Genomic DNA, 16,990 nt, shown 5'->3' on the forward strand with positions numbered 1-16,990 from the left:
TCCCCTGAGCTGCACGCTCCACAGGATGAGCAGATCAGGGGTCAGGATGGATCAGGACTAACTGATTTAGGAAGGTTTAGTCTTCTCTCTGAAATCTATCCTCTTTGTTCACCTCAGCACTCCGTTCCTGCCGCCGGCTCCTTCTTTTGCCTTTTTGCTTTCTTTTGCTTTGCTTCAGTGAGCTACAGAGGCCCACAGAGGACAAGAGTGTAACTGATGCCAGAGAGAGTTTTACAGTGAAGGATGGAGAAGGAGAGAGAGAGAGAGACCACAAACTGATTCACTCTCAAACTCCAGCACACTGTCTATATTGAACAAAAGCACTGGCAACATTTTGGCATAGTAAAGTGTGCAGGTGTTTGTTTGAAGTTTTTGATAGATGTGCATCTCCTACACACCTGTCTTATGGAATTTATGTATTTTTTAAACTTTTGTTACTTTTTAATATCAATAAAATAATAGAGATTGTTTAGTTTCAAATATGTTGTGATGAAATTAGACGAGCAGATCAAAAGCTCGCTGCAGAAATAGACTTTTTTACATTTTCCACAGCAAAGATTCACAGTGAGTGATACGTTTGATAAAGACAGCAAGATGTGATTTTTACTCAGGAAACAAAACGGACATGCAGATTACAGATATACTGTCCAAAGGGAGCATTGATATCAACACAAACTGTAAAAGAAATAGTATTCATCTATGATCAAAGAGAGTTAGCTTTATAAACTTATATTGAATTGATGTTATCATTAATTTGTCTCAATCTTAAATCCAAAACGTAAACGTAGTATATTTTCACATAACAAACAGGAAACCTTTCGGAATAATCAGGAGAGAAACAGCTGAAAGAATCACTGCGAACAAATATTCACTTTTCAGTTGAGCATTTTTGTGAAGTCAAATTCTAAATCCTGATATTCACATAAAATAAACATTTAAAGGTAATACCTTAACTACGGCGGGTGCTGCCCCAAGACTGCTGAACCTGAAGGCCCCACAGACTACAGCTGATTTTAAACGAAGCCTTAAAACTTGTCTTTTTAAAAAAAAGCTCTCTGCTAATTTCTCTTTTGGATGTTTTACATGTATCAAAAACTCTTTTATTCTTTACGAATGTAAAGTGCTCTACAAATAAAATGTATGAAAGTACAGACTGAATTTGAGTTCTATGTAACACCATGTAGAGACTGGTGAAACCTGTTGAATCCTGAGTGTGTGCTGCCACCTGCTGTTCAATCAGAACAATACACCCTGACAGAGGTGCAGGTTATTTTAGTTTGAGAAATAAAAAATCATAATAGTAGAAAATAATTGAGCTTCAATTGAACATTTTACACATGGCACTGCAGATAATGATTGTGATCTTTTCCGATTAATCTAAATGTACACACAAATAAAAGTAATATGGCTTGCAGAACAGTTGTACAAGCACCAAATATCATTATTCTCATATAACACAAAAGATGAATAGGTTTACTCAACCATAAAGTTATTAAGAAGTGCAGTTACATATAGACCCCAGAGGGGGGCGCATTGAACACTGGAGAAGTCAATGCTGTCTCTGCATGTGCGGCTTATTTCACTCTACCTTGTGATCTCTTCCTGCACTCATCCTGAAATCAAGCTGCCAGAACTCCAAGCATAACCACAACATAAAGAATTCCTGATTTGATTGGTTACAATTAAAGCCACTCTGGTTAAGTGAGGCCAACATAAGAAAAAGGTTTAACTATAACTACACAGAAATGTAACTGATTTTGGTTATTAAAATGTACATTTCATTTTCATAAACAGTAACAACTTAATTGAGATACAACCTGTTTATTTCATGTTTTGATCTCTTAATTTTACATCTTTTATTTTGAAAGGTCCTGTGCCGCTCTTTTAGGTAGGGGGGTCCTGTGAGGGGTGACAACTCTTGCCTCAATAAATGGAGAAGAAATAATCTCAGAGCCGGGTCAACCGCTCGAAGTTCGACAAAAGAAATCTGTCTCGTAAATGTGTAACCCTGGGGATAATGCTGTGCTCAGTGTATCCTTTAGGAGAATAATGATGATTAATAATAATGATAATGATTTCCACTGCAAGTAGATGCAACTTTGAACTGATTATTTGGTTAACACTTGAATTTAAAACACTTTGAATTTCCCTCGGGATCAATAAAGTATCTATCTATCTATCTATCTATCTATCTATCTATCTATCTATCTATCTATCTATCTATCTATCTATCTATCTATCTATCTATCTATCTATCTATCTATCTATCTATCTATCTATCTATCTATCTATCTATCTATCTATCTATCTATCTTTGACCCTCCCACTCAAAACTGACGTCAGGTCCCCAAATATTTTTGAAGAGTCTGTCCCTCCTACAGAGTACAGAGAGACACAGAAGAACCAGGCCCAGTAGAAGAGAACCCAGCAAAGTCTGTAAAGTGCCAATTGAGTTCAGACCAAAGACCAAAGCCAGGATAAAGGTCTTCAGTGAATGTGGTGTTGAAGGTGTGGAGGTGGATCAGCGTGTCGGAGGACACTCTGAAGAAGGACAGAGTGCCAGCAGGACAGTCCACATACACTGCTACTCTGCCAGAAGCGGAGGAGGACGATGTCGATTGGATGGATGTTACTTTGTTACTGTGACAGACAGAGTAACCTCTATCAGAGCAGAACAGACACCAGGACTGATCATTCGCTCCAAACCTACACTCCTCACTGGGTCCTCTCCTGCTGATTCCTCTGTAACTCACTGATATATAAACGTCCCCACTCCAATCGACCTCCCAGTAACAGCGACCAGTCAGATCATTTCTACACAGCAGCTGAGGGCAGGTTTCAAATCTGGCTGGATGATTAGGATATGACAGATTTTTCTCCATGAAAACGATCATCCTGTTGTTGTCGAATAGCTGTAGGTTTGTGTTCATTGTGTTTGTGTCAACCGTGAGTTCACATGAATCTGGTGGAGAGAACAAGGCACCACACAGCTGCAGTTATTCATCAATCGTCTTGTCGCAGATGGTTGAAATGTATGAGTGGTACTAAGTTTTGAAGATGGTAGATTGTGTGCTGCTTTTAATGAGCCAAGTAAAAATCAGGCTTACACTTTTTCAGACCTGGTTTCAACCATCGGGCACGACCTGGCTCCAACCTAAAAGCAGAAGGAGTGTCAGACAAGCAACAATTCTTCAAGCCTTGCATTTTTTTCAACCGCCATTTAACTACAAAATATCGAGGTACGATTTGTGGTCCACATCACAGAGCCCTAGCTGACAGTTAAAAGCTCCCTCATCTCCTTTATCAGGCTTATTGTGTGTAGCTGCAGAAAACCTCCTCATACTTGAGAGTTTCCAATCTCCAGTGTGGATTCTTCAGTCCAGCCGACAGCAGCTTCACTCCCTGTTTTCCTGGGTGATTGTAGCTCAGGTCTAGCTCTCTCAGGTAGGAGGGGTTAGAGCTAAGAGCTGAGGCCAATGCAGCGCAGCCTTCGCTTTGGATCATACAGCCAGAAAGCCTGCAAGTTACACCAACAAAAAAAATAAAAACATGTTACCCAATATTATCTATACTGTGTCATCACCCATACATATGTTCCAATAACTATTAAAAATAATATGGTATTTGTCATGTTTTAACACCATGTTGATGAGGATGAGCATCATCATTGATATTGTTAGAAATAGCAGAAGAAGAAGTTAAGGAAGAAGTTGTATTGATATTAGAAGTGGTAGGTGCCTGGTATAGTGGTGATAATGGTAGAAGTTACAAAATACATTGCAGGATACAATTCATATTGCACATTATCATGTAAATCATTTAAATCTACCTTTTTAACTGCTTTACATAAAATACTTTTTGGTAGAATTCCTTTTTGCAGAATAAAAAAATCTCACAATGTCTGTTTCATTTTCATCATTCTGCCCTACAACACATGCATAGTCTACCCTCTTTACCTAAATAATATTGGTTTAGATACAGCTACTTAAATATGTTGTGATCTGCTGTACTGCCTCAGTACCGGTGCCATTCCAAAATGTGTTACTAGTGCTGGTAAAATACTGATTGCTGAGTTTATGAGTGGCACACACCTGAGAGTTTCCAGTACGCAGTGTGGACTCTTCAGTCCATCACACAGCACTTTCACTCCTGAGTCCTGCAGATTGTTGTTATTCAGGTCGAGTTCTCTCAGAGAAGACAACTGAGAGCTGAGAACTGAAGAGAGAGCTACACAGCTTCTCTCTGAGAGGTTACAGCAAGCCAGCCTGTAGAGACAACAAGAAGAACCAAATAATATGTTATGAAGGTGACTCATTTTTACTGCAGCAACAATTAGCTGTGATTTCCAATAAGGCTGTCAGGAGTAACAGTATTAACAGTTGCTTCTTTGAACATGAGTCACTGCCACAGCCAGATTCTTTGAATCATGTTGGACTTAAGACAATGAGGCATCAGTCAGAGCAGAACAAGCAGAAGGCCAGGTTTCATTATACGTGGTTTTCTCACAAAGACCTGTGTCATGTTGCTTTTATTACATACAATTTATTAAACATTTTTCTTGTGTACTTACAGAGCTGTGCTGGAGGCTCTGACCACTGGCAGCAGCCTCAGAAGAGCTTCCTCTGAATCAAAGTATTTCTTCAGGTCAAACACATCCAGGTCTCTTTCTGATGACAGTAAGATGAAGACGAGAGCTGACCACTGAGCAGGAGACAGTTCCTCTGTGGAGAGATGTCCAGATCTCATGGACTCTTGGATCTTTTCTAATAGAGAACTATCATTCAGTTCATTCAGACAGTGGAACAGATTGATGCTTTTCTCTACAGACAGATTCTGATTGATCTTCTTTTGGATGTACTGGGCTGTTTCCAGTTTGGTTTGTGAGTTACGTGCTGTCTTTGCCTGAAGGCCTCCAAGAAGAATCTGATTTTTTGGCTGTGAAAGACCAAGGAGGAAGCGGAGGAACAAGTCCAGGTGACCATTTGGACTCTGTAAGGCCTGGTCCACAGCACACTGGTGTACATGTTTAATATTTTGATTGCCTTTAAGGAACCTAGAAAACCAGGATGATGTTGACCCATCTGACATCAAATTAACACCAGAGCTGATGAATGTCAGGTGGACATGAAGAGCAGCCAGAAACTCCTGAACGCTCAGATGGACAAAGCAGTACACCTTATCCTGGTACAGTCCTTTCTCCTCTTTAAAGACCTGCGTGAACACTCCTGAGTACACTGAGGCTGCTCTGATGTCCATGCCACACTCTGTCAGGTCTGACTCATAGAAGATCAGGTTTCCTTTCTGCAGCTGCTCAAAAGCCAGTTTTCCCAGAGACTCAATCATCTTCCTGCTCTTTTGATTCCAGTGTGAATCTGTGTCAGCTCCTTCATCATACTTTATGTTCTTCACTTTGGACTGAACCACCAGGAAGTGGATGTACATCTCAGTCAGTGTCCTGGGCAGCACTCCTCCATCTGTGGTGTTTAACACATCCTCCAGAACTGTAGCAGTGATCCAGCAGAAGACTGGGATGTGGCACATGATGTGGAGGCTTCGGGATCTCTTGATGTGGGAGATGATTCTGCAGGCCTTCTCCTTGTCATTGATTCTCTTCATGAAGTACTCGTCCTTCTGTGGGTCAGTGAACCCTCTGACCTCTGTCACCATGTCAATATACTCAGGAGGGATCTGATTGGCTGCTGCGGGTCTTGTGGTTATCCAGACGCGAGCAGAGGGAAGCAGGTTCCCTCTGATGAGGTTTGTCAACAGCATATCCACGGAGTTGGACTCTGCTGCATCAGTCATAGTCTCATTGTTGTGGAAGTCCAGAGGAAGTCGACACTCATCCAGGCCATCAAATATGAACACAACCTGCAACTCTTCAAACCTGCAGATTCCTGCTTCTTTGGTTTCTGAAAAGAAATGATGAACAAGTTCCACCAAGCTGACCTTTTTCTCTTTCAGCACATTCAGCTCTCTGAAAGTGAATGGAAATGTGAACTGTATGTCCTGGTTGGCTTTGCCTTCAGCCCAGTCCAGAGTGAACTTCTGTGTTAAGACTGTTTTCCCGATGCCAGCCACTCCCTTTGTCATCACTGTTCTGATTGGTTCTTCTCTTCCAGGTAAGTTTTTAATCACGTCTTCTTGTCTAATAGTCGTTTCTGGTGCGTGGGGTTTTCTGGATGTTATTTCAATCTGTCTGAACTCGTGTTCATCATTGACCTCTCTGGTCCCTACCTCTGTGATGTAGAGCTCTGTGTAGATCTGACTCATTAGAGTCGGGTGTCCTGCTTTAGCAATCCCCTCAAACACACACTGGAACTTGCTCTTTAAATTAGACTTGAATTTACGTTGACATCTTGGAACAGATAGTTCTATAAGAGCACACAAGAAATAAAATGATCAGATAACAGTTCAACAGTGTTAATTAATCTCTATTATTTAATGGCTATCATTTCCTTGAAGTCAAAGGACTTGGTTACATGTTGTACTGTTTACCAATTTGATATAACTGATAAAACATCTGTGCCACATGCTCACAGTTAAAACTGTAAGGCACTGGGACCTCAGTAAATAACTATCCAAATTAAGCACTGAGACTTGAGCTTTCTTGTTTTTATACTAACATTTCTTGCAGTCAAAATGTGGATCACAAGGGACTTAGTAGAGGAGAGAGACTCCCCTGTTGAACCTCAGACCACTAAGGATGGTTACCTAAATGAATAGTATAGGGGCCACGTGAATAGAGTAGGGACTATGCCAGAAGGGTGGAACACAGTCCCAGTCATCTGAGTTAGCAAGTAAATCTGAGTAGGAATAGCTTACACAGCATATTGGATCAATGTGGGGTAACTAAAATGACCCCTAACACCTGAAGTCCTTAAAGAAGGGGTTGGGAAATAATGCCAGGAGATAACGCGTGGAGCAGACTGTCCACTCTCATGTCTACAGTTTTGACTTTCAATGTAAACAATGATGGAAAAGGAAGTGTTTTCCAAATAAAATATTATAAAATGAGAAGCCATGGAAATTGACTGTTGCTCTAAGAAGCTATACTATGATATACATTAAGATATATTTTGACCTCCATTAGTAAACAGTAATTTAACGAGTGAAGTTATATGTTAAATTCTCTTACTGCTCTGCAGACATTCAGCCAGCTCCCCCTGCTTCATTATCCTCAGGAAATCTATGGTGAGCGTCAGGAAAGCCTCTCTGATCTTTGTCTTCTGCTGTTCTTCCTCACCACCCAAACCGTCTTCATACTCCCTCTGACTCTCAAAGCATTCTGGGAAATCTGGATTCAGATCTCTCTGGATCTTCTTCAACTCATTCTTCACAAAAGTGACAATGTTCTCCTCCAGCAGCTGGGACAGGATGGAAGAATACCAACGGCATTGAACCAACATCAGATCGAGTTTGGAAAGACAGACAATCCTCTAGATTGTAAAGAGGTTACTGTGAGCAGATAAGACGTAATAGTAGTAGCTGTACAAGTATACAAACCATAAATATTGAGTGTATGTGCGGTTGATGCTGCGGAGCAGATTGACCCCTGGAAGTTTTTAAGCTCTCCTGGTCGACTCTGTGGAGATACCAAAGAATTTAACAAAAGCATTGGATATGCGCAAAGGTCTTGAGCTTAAGCTCCGCTTGAATCAGAACCCAGTCTTGAGTCAGAACCCAGTCCTGCAGAATGCTGTAGCTGGCCTGGTTTTATCCACCCCTCTCTGAGGTTCACATTTCTTCAGTCTTTTTTTTCAGGTCATCATGCAGGAGACTCTGAGAGGCAGTGTTCACATTATGTGGATGCACACAAGCACACATTACTCTCTAATAGTTCTTTAACCTTATGTCTCACACTGGTATACATCCTAGCATTACTCCCTCTTTTATTGACAGATACTGACGTTTTTCTCTATCTTGAACTTTCATGTCACGACAGCAGCCAATTCAAAATTGCTCTTTGAAGGTGGGTGACAGAAACAATGCAGAGGCCTTTTTGCTTCCCCGTTCATTTTATAGGTCTGCTATAGAGAAATGGACAAACAACCTAAATCTGTGTGAAGCTGCTTACAGAGGCGCTGCTTGTCAACAGGCAAGCCAGACTGACAGACTTTAAACCACAGCATTGCCTCAAATGTGTATATTTGGCAATGACAGTAGTAAACCTCCCTAATGGGGCCCCATCTGACAGCACTTACTCTCAAGCCCTGCTAAGTGTTAAACGCATTATTGCTGTGAAAATAATAATGGACGCTGGTTGGAATGGCCCACACTGAATGTTTGCCTAGGGCCCCAAAAGACCCTAGAAGCGCCCCAGGCTGCTTAATGTCTGCTTGTGCTATAATGATTGTACTGCACTGCACCACATGAATAAAGAAAGCAAACACCCAAAAGGTTCAGACATGAACCTGAGTTATTTTCTTCGAAATCTGAACTGCATCTTCTCACTTCACCCTCTTGCGAGGTCCTCTACAACTTAAACTTTTTTAGTTTTAAACATGTCAGACAAGAACTCATACTATTTTATAACCTGGCTTCAGTACAGGTTGGAACTTACTGCTGATAAACAGGTGGATGTCCTCCATCAAAGTTTATGATGTCAGCCTTTGACCAGTCGCTCTTAAGTGAAATACAGCTGGGTTCAGGAGAGTTCACTTTCTGCAGCAGATTCCTTTAACAAGACCAGCACACATGAACGTTTATGTTGGATGAAAACTAATGAAAATCATTTCGGACAAAGAAATAAACTACCTTCCATCAGCAGATTGTTTAAATAAAAGAGGAAGTAGCATTGATGCATCACTCTTTAGGGACAAACAGCTGGGTGTATGTTCAGGTCCAAGAGGGTCTGGAGAGTGCTGTTGTGGTCTTTAAAAAAACACGTTTTTAATGTGAGTAATGATGATGGATGATGTGTGACAGTCTGACAGGTAGAAGAGTTGTGGATAGTCTCACCTCAGAGCTTCAGATTCCTCACACAGAGTGGTTTTAAAGGGAGGGGCTCCCTCCTCACACTGATCCATATCAGAGCTCCACCTTATAATGAACACCTGCATGAAGGGTTTATCATTCCACATGACAAACACTCAGAGCTCAATTTGGAGGAAACATATCAAGCTCTTTCGCCTAAATGTAGTCATATGACTGTGGAGATGTTGCTCTTTGAACTGCAGTGTTATGGTTATAAAACCACATTCACAATGCTGTTTGAAGACTGGAGGGAAAAACTTCCTGATACTTTTTATAAGCCTTTCTTTATGGATGAAATTACTTTACTTTTATTGCAATTTAAAAAAAAATTATGATCTGTATTTCTTCTCTTTGTTGAGAGAGCTTGCAGTGCAGCTCATCTAACACCAATTCAATAATTAGCTGTTATTAGATGAGCTGCTAAAGCTACATACTGCTGTGAAGAGGCCATTGGACCTCATTGTGGTCATGGGAGGGAGGCCATCTGCCTGTTGTTGTGCTAATAAATCAACCTTTGAAACTATCAATTAAAAGGTACAAAAGTAAAATAGTGTTGCTATAAGTCCAATCATTGATAAGTGGAAAATTCATTGACAATCAAAACCTTCAGTTGCTTCATTTCTTACTGTTATATATCATTGCTCAGCAGTAAATGTTACTCTCCCCTTGTTTCACATACGGGTTCTTTAGATTAGTTTTGAACAAGATGTGTTCTTTGAGAGGCTTCCCATTTAATTAAAATATTATTGCAATATGGCCAATAACTTAATTTACAGTTCAAACATGACCGTTTTTAGGACACCGATGAATAAAAATGCAGAGGATGAAAAATTAATCTGTTATTGCGTATAAGTAATGTTTTACAAAATTATGCTTTTAAAATGCATCTGGTATAAATTGTTATCAGTGACTTTTTGCAGGTAAAGGCATCTTCCTCTCTTCTACTTGATTGTGAAAAAAAAGAAAAACACAAAATGACCTCTTACCTGTGTTCTTCAGAAATGACTCAGCCGGCAGATCAAACTCTACATTTTCACTGATCCAGTAAATGTTTCACTTTAAGACTTCCTGTTTTTAAAGTTGTAGCAGACTCTTACACCAATGGAAGGAAAAATGGCTGTGAGCAGAGCTTTGAACTCTTACTGTGGCATCTTATTTAAATCACACAACATAAACAGTGGAATTTACAGACCTCCACATAGAGAGAAGAAGCTGCGACAGGAATAGCTCACAAAGTGAAACTAAACTTGAGGACAGAGTGGCTGGATATCATGTGACTGGTTATGGCAACAATGAAAGCGGTACATAAAATGTCTCCTGATCTGTAATGGCAGTATTTCCACTTTATGCGTTTAGCAGTGGCGGTGCGCCTCTTTTGAAATATGACCTCCATTGCTGATTTTTTTTTTTTTTTTTAATGAAAGAAAGGATAGTAATTGCCAGAATACATAAAATACTGACTACTCTACTCAAAAAACATAATTGTGCTAATAGCCTAACATAGAAGTCCTGAGGAACCCAATATTGAATCATTTTTGTTTTTATTTACCAATATTGTAGGCAAACCACAGCACACTGTCTAAATTGGAATAATAGTTTGGCAAATGCTAATTGCTTAAGTATTTGTGCCTCTCTCTCTCTCTCTCTCTCTCTCTCTCCTGGTTTTAAGTTCAGCACTTTAAAAAGTATAGATACACAACTGATCGTTAAAATAAATGAACCTCGTAATTGTACACACTCAATTGTACAATTATACACTCACAAGGAGACACGTAACAATTCATTATAAACCAGACATATTTAATATCATCCTTTATAAACATGAAACCTTCCAGGAGAGAAACAGCTCATCGAATACTGTAGAACAGATATACACAGTATGAACACTTAGACAGACACACTGGGACCAGTTACACCGAGGCCTGGGACAAGACACTTCACCGCCGGACATTTTCTACTTTATTTTTGTTTCATGTCAATACATTTTGAACTGATAACGTTGTTTTTCATTGTATTAATTTTACTTTTAGTTTGAGTTCTAACACGGTTGTTCATTTAAAAACATGAGTGTGCTGCCTCCTGCTGTCCACTCAGAGTATCTGTCTGGGGGTTGGTGTAATAAAGAAGGAACATTTGTAGTTTTATAAAATAAGTTAACATATACAGATATAGTAATTACATGATAAATGAATAAAAATGTACAGTTTGGTTAAATGAAATGCAGTCCTTTTACATATCTAATATTTACAATAACAAAACAACATTACTGTGTGTATAAGTCCACCAGGAGTCACCATTAAAACCAGTAAAAACCAGTCTGTTCTTTAGCAGTTCTGCACCATAATATCTAGCTTATTTTATGTACATCACCTTAATGACTTTAAAGATGACCTCTAGTGATTTCACAAATAGGTGTTTCCATGTGTTCGTAAAATATAACCTCTTAGATTAAGGTCAAGCTCAAATCCTTGTATTGTCTCCAGAGGGAGTCACATCATGTCTTTGAAATGTCCCCAAGTCATGTCAAGCTGGTCAGTGTCAGTGATATTATTTACCATCCTGGTAACCCCACTCGTAAAAGGAGGAGCGTATTGTGGGTAATGTCGGCCCTAGGATATCTGTGGGTCTGCATAGATGCAAACGGAGAGATTTTGGCCGGTTCATACATCAGGAAAAAGTGACTGGAATCAGATTTTGTTTTGCTCCTATGTAACTCAGATCTGATATGAACAGTCACATGGAAAAATATATTTTCAAAGCAGATTTGAGCTACTTTCATATGTGCATCCAAATCAGATACAGGTCAGATCATAATGGACCAGTCTCCTATGAGTAGATCCTGCAAACTGTGATATTCGAGAGATATGAACGAGTTGAACACATAATCCAAAATAGAAGCGTAGATGTAGCAACGAATGCAGGAAGAACTAGAAAAAAAATCTGACAAGTGACTGTGCAAAAAGGTTCATAATATGACTTAGTGCACGATAGATCTGAATATAATACCTCTGTCTCTTTCCTTAAATATTTACTTTATCATATGTTTAAGATGTTTCATCTGCAGCTGTAGCGCTGCACGGAGCAGGATAGGGCTCATAAAATGTAACTGAAGGCAGTAAGGACACCCAATTTAATTTGTCATATGTAGGCCTACAAAAAGTAGAAAACTTCAGTGTTCAGTCTCTGTTGTGGGATGATAACTGAATATATATCACCATCATATATTTTATATTAAAAATAATAACAGGTAATGTTTGTTGGCTTCTCTCCCTCCTCCCCCTCTCATGATTAGCTCTCTGTGAACAAAAGATCTGACTGCTCAGTGGCCAGTTTCATACAGGTAGAGTTCCTGACAGTAAAGATCTGCAGGCGAGGTTAAGCTAAAGTCAGCACAGTAGCATCCTAGGAGAAAGAACATCACACACAGTAAACACACAGGCTGGTGATCATTCAGGCCTAAACTTTCTGTCTTTAAAATAAAAACATTATTTTCCCTTCTCGAGGTGAAGGACACCAACACAGCGGTGAGTTGTACTATGTGCAGGAAGGACAACTTCGCCCATCACCAGGAATAGTACTTCTACTCTCGTGAAGCACAAAGCAAAACAACACGGTTCTACTAGACTTCTTGTCAGAGAACCTGCAGAAACCCGAGACCCAGCTGAAGCTCCCTTCAGACCCAGGAGGATCCACTTCATACAAACAGACAGGGCTGACTGACAGGTTGACAACATGGTTCATATCGACTGTTGAGTCTGTTGCCTTCAGAGAACTGATGAGCAAAAGACCTCCACCTTTACTTGGCTTTAATATTATATGAATGTGAGAGTTCTCTACGCTCACACAGCAACACTAAATAATGTGAAAATGAATGTGGAGAAAGTTCTAAGTTAGTTACTAATTTTTAGTAACGTGCCCATCACTGAGGTGGGCGGTCACATACTGCAGGATTGTAAACAGACAGTCTGTGTGTTGTTTCTTATGGCTGCAGAAACAGAAATAAAAGTAAATGTGATGCAAAGGAATTCGGGGTTTAAGATTTCCTCCTGACTGCAACAGACTGTGAAAGATTTCTTCAATTAAATGAGCAATGATAAAACTTTCTTTCCTGTCAGACATCATAGGGCTTCTCCTCCTCCTCCTCCTGATCGCCGTGATTGCGCTCCTCCTTTTTCCCCTGCACCTCCTCTCCCTCCCCCTCCTCCTCGGTCCTTCTGTTAAAGGCAGACGACAGCTCCTGCAGCAGCAGCTCCTGTGACGGCGTACAGACGCCCGTCAGCTGACTCCTCCTCCTTCTCATTGCGGGCTGCTGACAGTCTGCTCCTCCATCCCCGCCTCCTATCTGCTCCTCAGAGTCCAAACAGCCCCCGTCGGTTTGGACCGAGTCAGGGACAATAATGTGGTCTATGTGTCCGGTTTCCACCGGAACCAGTCTGAGCGGCGGCTGGTCCATGACCTCCTGGGTCTCTGAAGTGCTGCTGGACAGAAAGCTGGTCTCCAGTGACTTTAGGACCTGCAGGCCGAAGTCCCCGACCTCCTCGTAGAGCGGCTCTGGGAGGTCCGGAGACTCTGAGCGCTCTTCCAATGAGTCCTGCTGCACCTTCATGGGCTGCCGGTCAAGAGACAAAGCCGATCAATTATCCATTGAATCCCTTTACAATATATCAGGAAAGTACAAAATACACACAAAGTACACAGGAAATATACAAAATACACATGAACTTTTAAACCTCAAAATACTCACCATAATGCAGTTAAAGTATGACATATAAGAACAAAGTGAAATTGAAAAAAATATCTTAAAATACCAACAAAGAAAAAAAGTACAAATTAGCAGGTTAAAAATCTAGAGTAGAAATCCAGAGTAGAATAAGAAACACAAAGTAAAACTAAAAGTATCGAGTCCTGAAAAATATATGAAGTACAGTGTACTCACAAAGTACATGGAGAGGGTCCTTCTGTCATGTAACTTTCTCTGCAGAGAAAAAAAAAAAAAGAAACACGTTAAAGCACAAAAGTAGAGTTTTTTTCATCAGGTAAATTGATTGAAAATGTTCCGAATAATTTAGAACCAAAGGAAAGGAACAAAGTTAAATGTGACCATACCAACGTCTGATTGGCTGACAGGAGGCTGCTGTTGCTCTCGTCTCCTCTAATGGGGACGAGAGGCATTGTGCCGAATTTCTGTTTGGAGATATCAGAGGAGGAGTGACGTCTCAGCACCGGAGGACCAGGGTCATCGTTCTGAAAAGCAACCACAGAAGAAGAAGAGAAAGCAGGAAACTGTGAGCGGATGACCTTTAGAGCTCCAGAGGAGTCTGGGAGCTGCAGTTTAAACACTGTCTGTGTGATATGTCCTCTAACTGCTCCCTCCACACTCGCACTCTCAACCAGACGTCCCGCCCACAGCTGAGGGAAGTACGCTGTGTTTCAGCTGATTGACATGTTTCAGGAGGACAGATGATCTCACCTGAGCTTTGAGAAAGCTAGTGATCCAGTCCCAGAGGTCAGCCTCACAGGTGCAGCAAAGGAACCTGAAAGAGAGAAGGAGGAGGAAGAGGAGGAGGAGGAGGAGGAGGAGGAGAATGAAGGAAAATTGAAGAATAGGAGAAAGAGCAAGTAGAAGAAGAAGCTTAAACCGGATTCAAGATTTCAATGGTTTAGTGTTCAGGTATTTGTAGGGTTTTTTAACATAGTATAAATGTAAGAGTTATTTTATCAGCATAAATATCCTTTTATGGGTAACATAAACTCCATGATTAAACTCTGAACAGTCCTGACTCCTAAACAATGAAGAGAAGAAACTCACAGCTGGTGTTTGTCTGACATGACTGTGAAGCCCCACCTGCAGGAGGAGACAAGTAATACACACATTTACTGCACACACTTTTAAGATAGAATGTTACAGCTGTCAGAAGCAGGGTCAGAGTAAATACCAGTGTGTTTGTGTGCGTGTGTTTGTGTGTGTGTGTTTGTGTGCGTGTGCGTGTGTGTGCGTGTGTGTGCGTGTCACCTGGTCGGAGCTTTGAGCTTCCTCCGGATGCCGATGTAGATCTTCATGGACTTCAGAGCCCACTCCTTCTCCGGTTTGATGCTCTGGATAAGCACAGGGTCGAGTTAGAGGCCTGGACCAGTGTGGGTGTGTTTACTGGTGTTCTGTGAGAATGTGTTACCTTCTTGTCTTTGAGCAGCAGCAGTTTGTGCTCTTTGATCTGGAACGTCCTCTCCTGGAACCTGTTTCCCTGAAGCAGCTTCGGAGGTTCCTCTCGACACTTCAGCAGACCCACCTTCATGATCTCACTCTTATAGGCTGATTGATGGAAATATAACACACTGTCATGACCACACCAATCCATACTCTCATTACATTGACTTTAATATAAATAACATCAGTATGGAGGTTTGATCACTGGGAGAGAAACTGGTCTAACTCATTTACAAGGCTGCAGCTGTAGGACAAGGACGCAGTGTGTGTTCAGTGTGTGACCTACAGGTGAGGATGTTGATGCCCTCTCCTTTAGGAACTCTCTTCACCACCAGGTAGGCGGAGCTCGGGTCTGCCATCTTGCACCACTGCAGTGCCTGCTCCAGCACCTTCTCTTTGGGGTGTAACGGACGCTCTGAATGGACAGCGACAACACAACAGACAGTCAAGAGAGTTAAATCTCCCAGGCATCCTGAACTCATCAATCCAGGTGTGTCGCAGAGAGAGAGAGAGAGAGAGAGAGAGAGGGAGAGAGAGAGAGAGGGAGGGAGAGAGAGAGAGAGGGAGGGAGAGAGAGAGAGAGAGAGAGAGAGAGAGAGAGGCTGGTGCTGTGTCTCCGTCTCACCAAGCTGTCCCTCCTCGATGGCTTCAAACGTCATCCACACGTCTCTGTCTGTGGCTGGGACATTCCTCATAAACAGAACCTGATTGGTCAGCTCCTCAGCGCACATTGTGGGAGACACCTGCGCAGGTCATATGTAACACAATAACGCGGATGTCACTTCTGCCTCCTTGTTTTCAAACACACCAGACGACAACAACAGAAACTGTAAATTGACCTCACAGAAGACAGGAGTTCCTTGTCTAGCCCGGCATCAGCCTGTTAGTTTGCACAGTAAGGCTCACAAAGCAACAGACTGAAACACTGGTGGACCTGATCTCTTGTGTCCTGTGAGGGACAAATCTCTCTGTTCTCTCTTTGGTCTGACGTTTGTGGATAAAAAAGATCATCTTCATCTTTTTTAAAAAAGACAGACATTCTGAAAGGTTTCTTACCTGTTACAGTCTGACACGTAAACTCAAAAATGTAATTATAAAATAAGAACCATGTTTAAAAATACTGGAATAGCCCTTTAACACAAGTCAGCGGTTTACATCAGTCATTCTCAGTATTTATTAGGCTCGTCACTCAAGACAAACAAATGAATATAAAATATATAAGCCATGATCAGACTTACTTTTAGAGTGATGCAGCAGTCTGGTATCTTCATCTCCAGGTAAACTTCAATGATGAGGTCACCGGCCTGAGACAGCTGCACACACGCACACACACGCACACACACGCACACACACGCAAGCACGCACACACACACCTCTATCAGTTTAACTTAAAACCAGTTTTACTCATTACGGAGTTCACCCAGATGATTCAATGCCAATTCATTAAGATCAAATTTAAAAAAGAGGGAAATTTGGGCCTTACAGTGCTGTAGTCACAAAATGTCAAAATACATTAATTCAACAGTAAAACGTATAATAATAATAATCATGTCACTCCGTACGTTAAAACCATAAATTTGTAATAATTAAGAACGTTTATTTAAATTTAAACGGTTTTTTCCTACCTAAGAGTACCCTGTATCGAGAACATGAGATCATTGTTTGTGCCTGTCTGATTCTGATTCATTGTAATATGTTTATAGCTCCGTTTACACTCTCACCAATATAATGAAATCATTTAATGTCATTCATGGAAATTAAATCTGTTTTTTATGTTTGGGTTTGTTTTCAAGGTGGAGACAAAGAACT

At 40.9% G+C, this 16,990-nt stretch overlaps 2 protein-coding genes across 3 annotated transcripts in view; both read right to left on the reverse strand.

Annotated features, from left to right (window-relative positions):
- Positions 1 to 698: 698 nt before the first annotated feature.
- LOC306829091 (protein NLRC3-like) lies at positions 699 to 10,003 on the reverse strand. 2 transcript variants are annotated; one of them, XM_079351951.1, is made up of 11 exons: positions 9,963 to 10,003; positions 8,962 to 9,056; positions 8,758 to 8,874; positions 8,564 to 8,677; positions 7,507 to 7,585; positions 7,139 to 7,367; positions 4,571 to 6,374; positions 4,092 to 4,265; positions 3,344 to 3,517; positions 3,108 to 3,154; positions 699 to 2,962 (listed from the first exon to the last, which is right to left on the reverse strand). In XM_079351951.1, exons 2-11 carry the CDS (start codon positions 9,027 to 9,029, stop codon positions 2,376 to 2,378), a joined length of 3,393 nt encoding a protein of 1,130 aa, XP_079208077.1. In that variant the 5' UTR covers positions 9,030 to 9,056; positions 9,963 to 10,003; the 3' UTR covers positions 699 to 2,375. The 2 variants fall into 2 exon arrangements, with proteins under 2 accessions (XP_079208077.1, XP_079208076.1); XM_079351950.1 differs by lacking the exon at positions 9,963 to 10,003 and having other exon boundaries at positions 8,962 to 9,120.
- A 752-nt stretch (positions 10,004 to 10,755) lies between these two features.
- arap3 (ArfGAP with RhoGAP domain, ankyrin repeat and PH domain 3) overlaps positions 10,756 to 16,990 on the reverse strand; it is a 31,730-nt gene continuing 25,495 nt past the window's right edge. Inside the window, exons 26-35 of the mRNA XM_079352968.1 lie at positions 16,420 to 16,494; positions 15,807 to 15,924; positions 15,468 to 15,596; positions 15,150 to 15,286; positions 14,990 to 15,072; positions 14,786 to 14,821; positions 14,447 to 14,510; positions 14,083 to 14,220; positions 13,913 to 13,951; positions 10,756 to 13,585 (exon numbers count right to left, since the gene is read on the reverse strand). Coding sequence (XP_079209094.1) covers positions 13,088 to 13,585; positions 13,913 to 13,951; positions 14,083 to 14,220; positions 14,447 to 14,510; positions 14,786 to 14,821; positions 14,990 to 15,072; positions 15,150 to 15,286; positions 15,468 to 15,596; positions 15,807 to 15,924; positions 16,420 to 16,494 — 1,317 coding nt within the window. The 3' untranslated portion in view covers positions 10,756 to 13,087. The remainder of the gene's footprint in view (positions 13,586 to 13,912; positions 13,952 to 14,082; positions 14,221 to 14,446; positions 14,511 to 14,785; positions 14,822 to 14,989; positions 15,073 to 15,149; positions 15,287 to 15,467; positions 15,597 to 15,806; positions 15,925 to 16,419; positions 16,495 to 16,990) is intronic.

This window comes from Symphodus melops (assembly GCF_947650265.1).
Source record: "Symphodus melops genome assembly, chromosome: 9".
In the NCBI taxonomy this organism is placed as follows: Eukaryota; Metazoa; Chordata; class Actinopteri; order Labriformes; family Labridae; genus Symphodus; species Symphodus melops.

What these genes read in the sequence shown, in the direction of transcription:
- LOC306829091 (XM_079351950.1), bottom strand. Translation starts at nt 9,083, where the DNA reads ATGTGGAATGATAAACCCTTCATGCAGGTGTTCATTATAAGGTGGAGC. An exon ending in GAGGAATCTGAAGCTCTGAG is followed by an intron (nt 8,875 to 8,961) that starts GTGAGACTATCC and finishes GTTTTTTTAAAG; the next exon opens with ACCACAACAGCACTCTCCAG. An exon ending in AGAGCCTCCAGCACAGCTCT is followed by an intron (nt 4,266 to 4,570) that starts GTAAGTACACAA and finishes TTGTCTCTACAG; the next exon opens with GCTGGCTTGCTGTAACCTCT.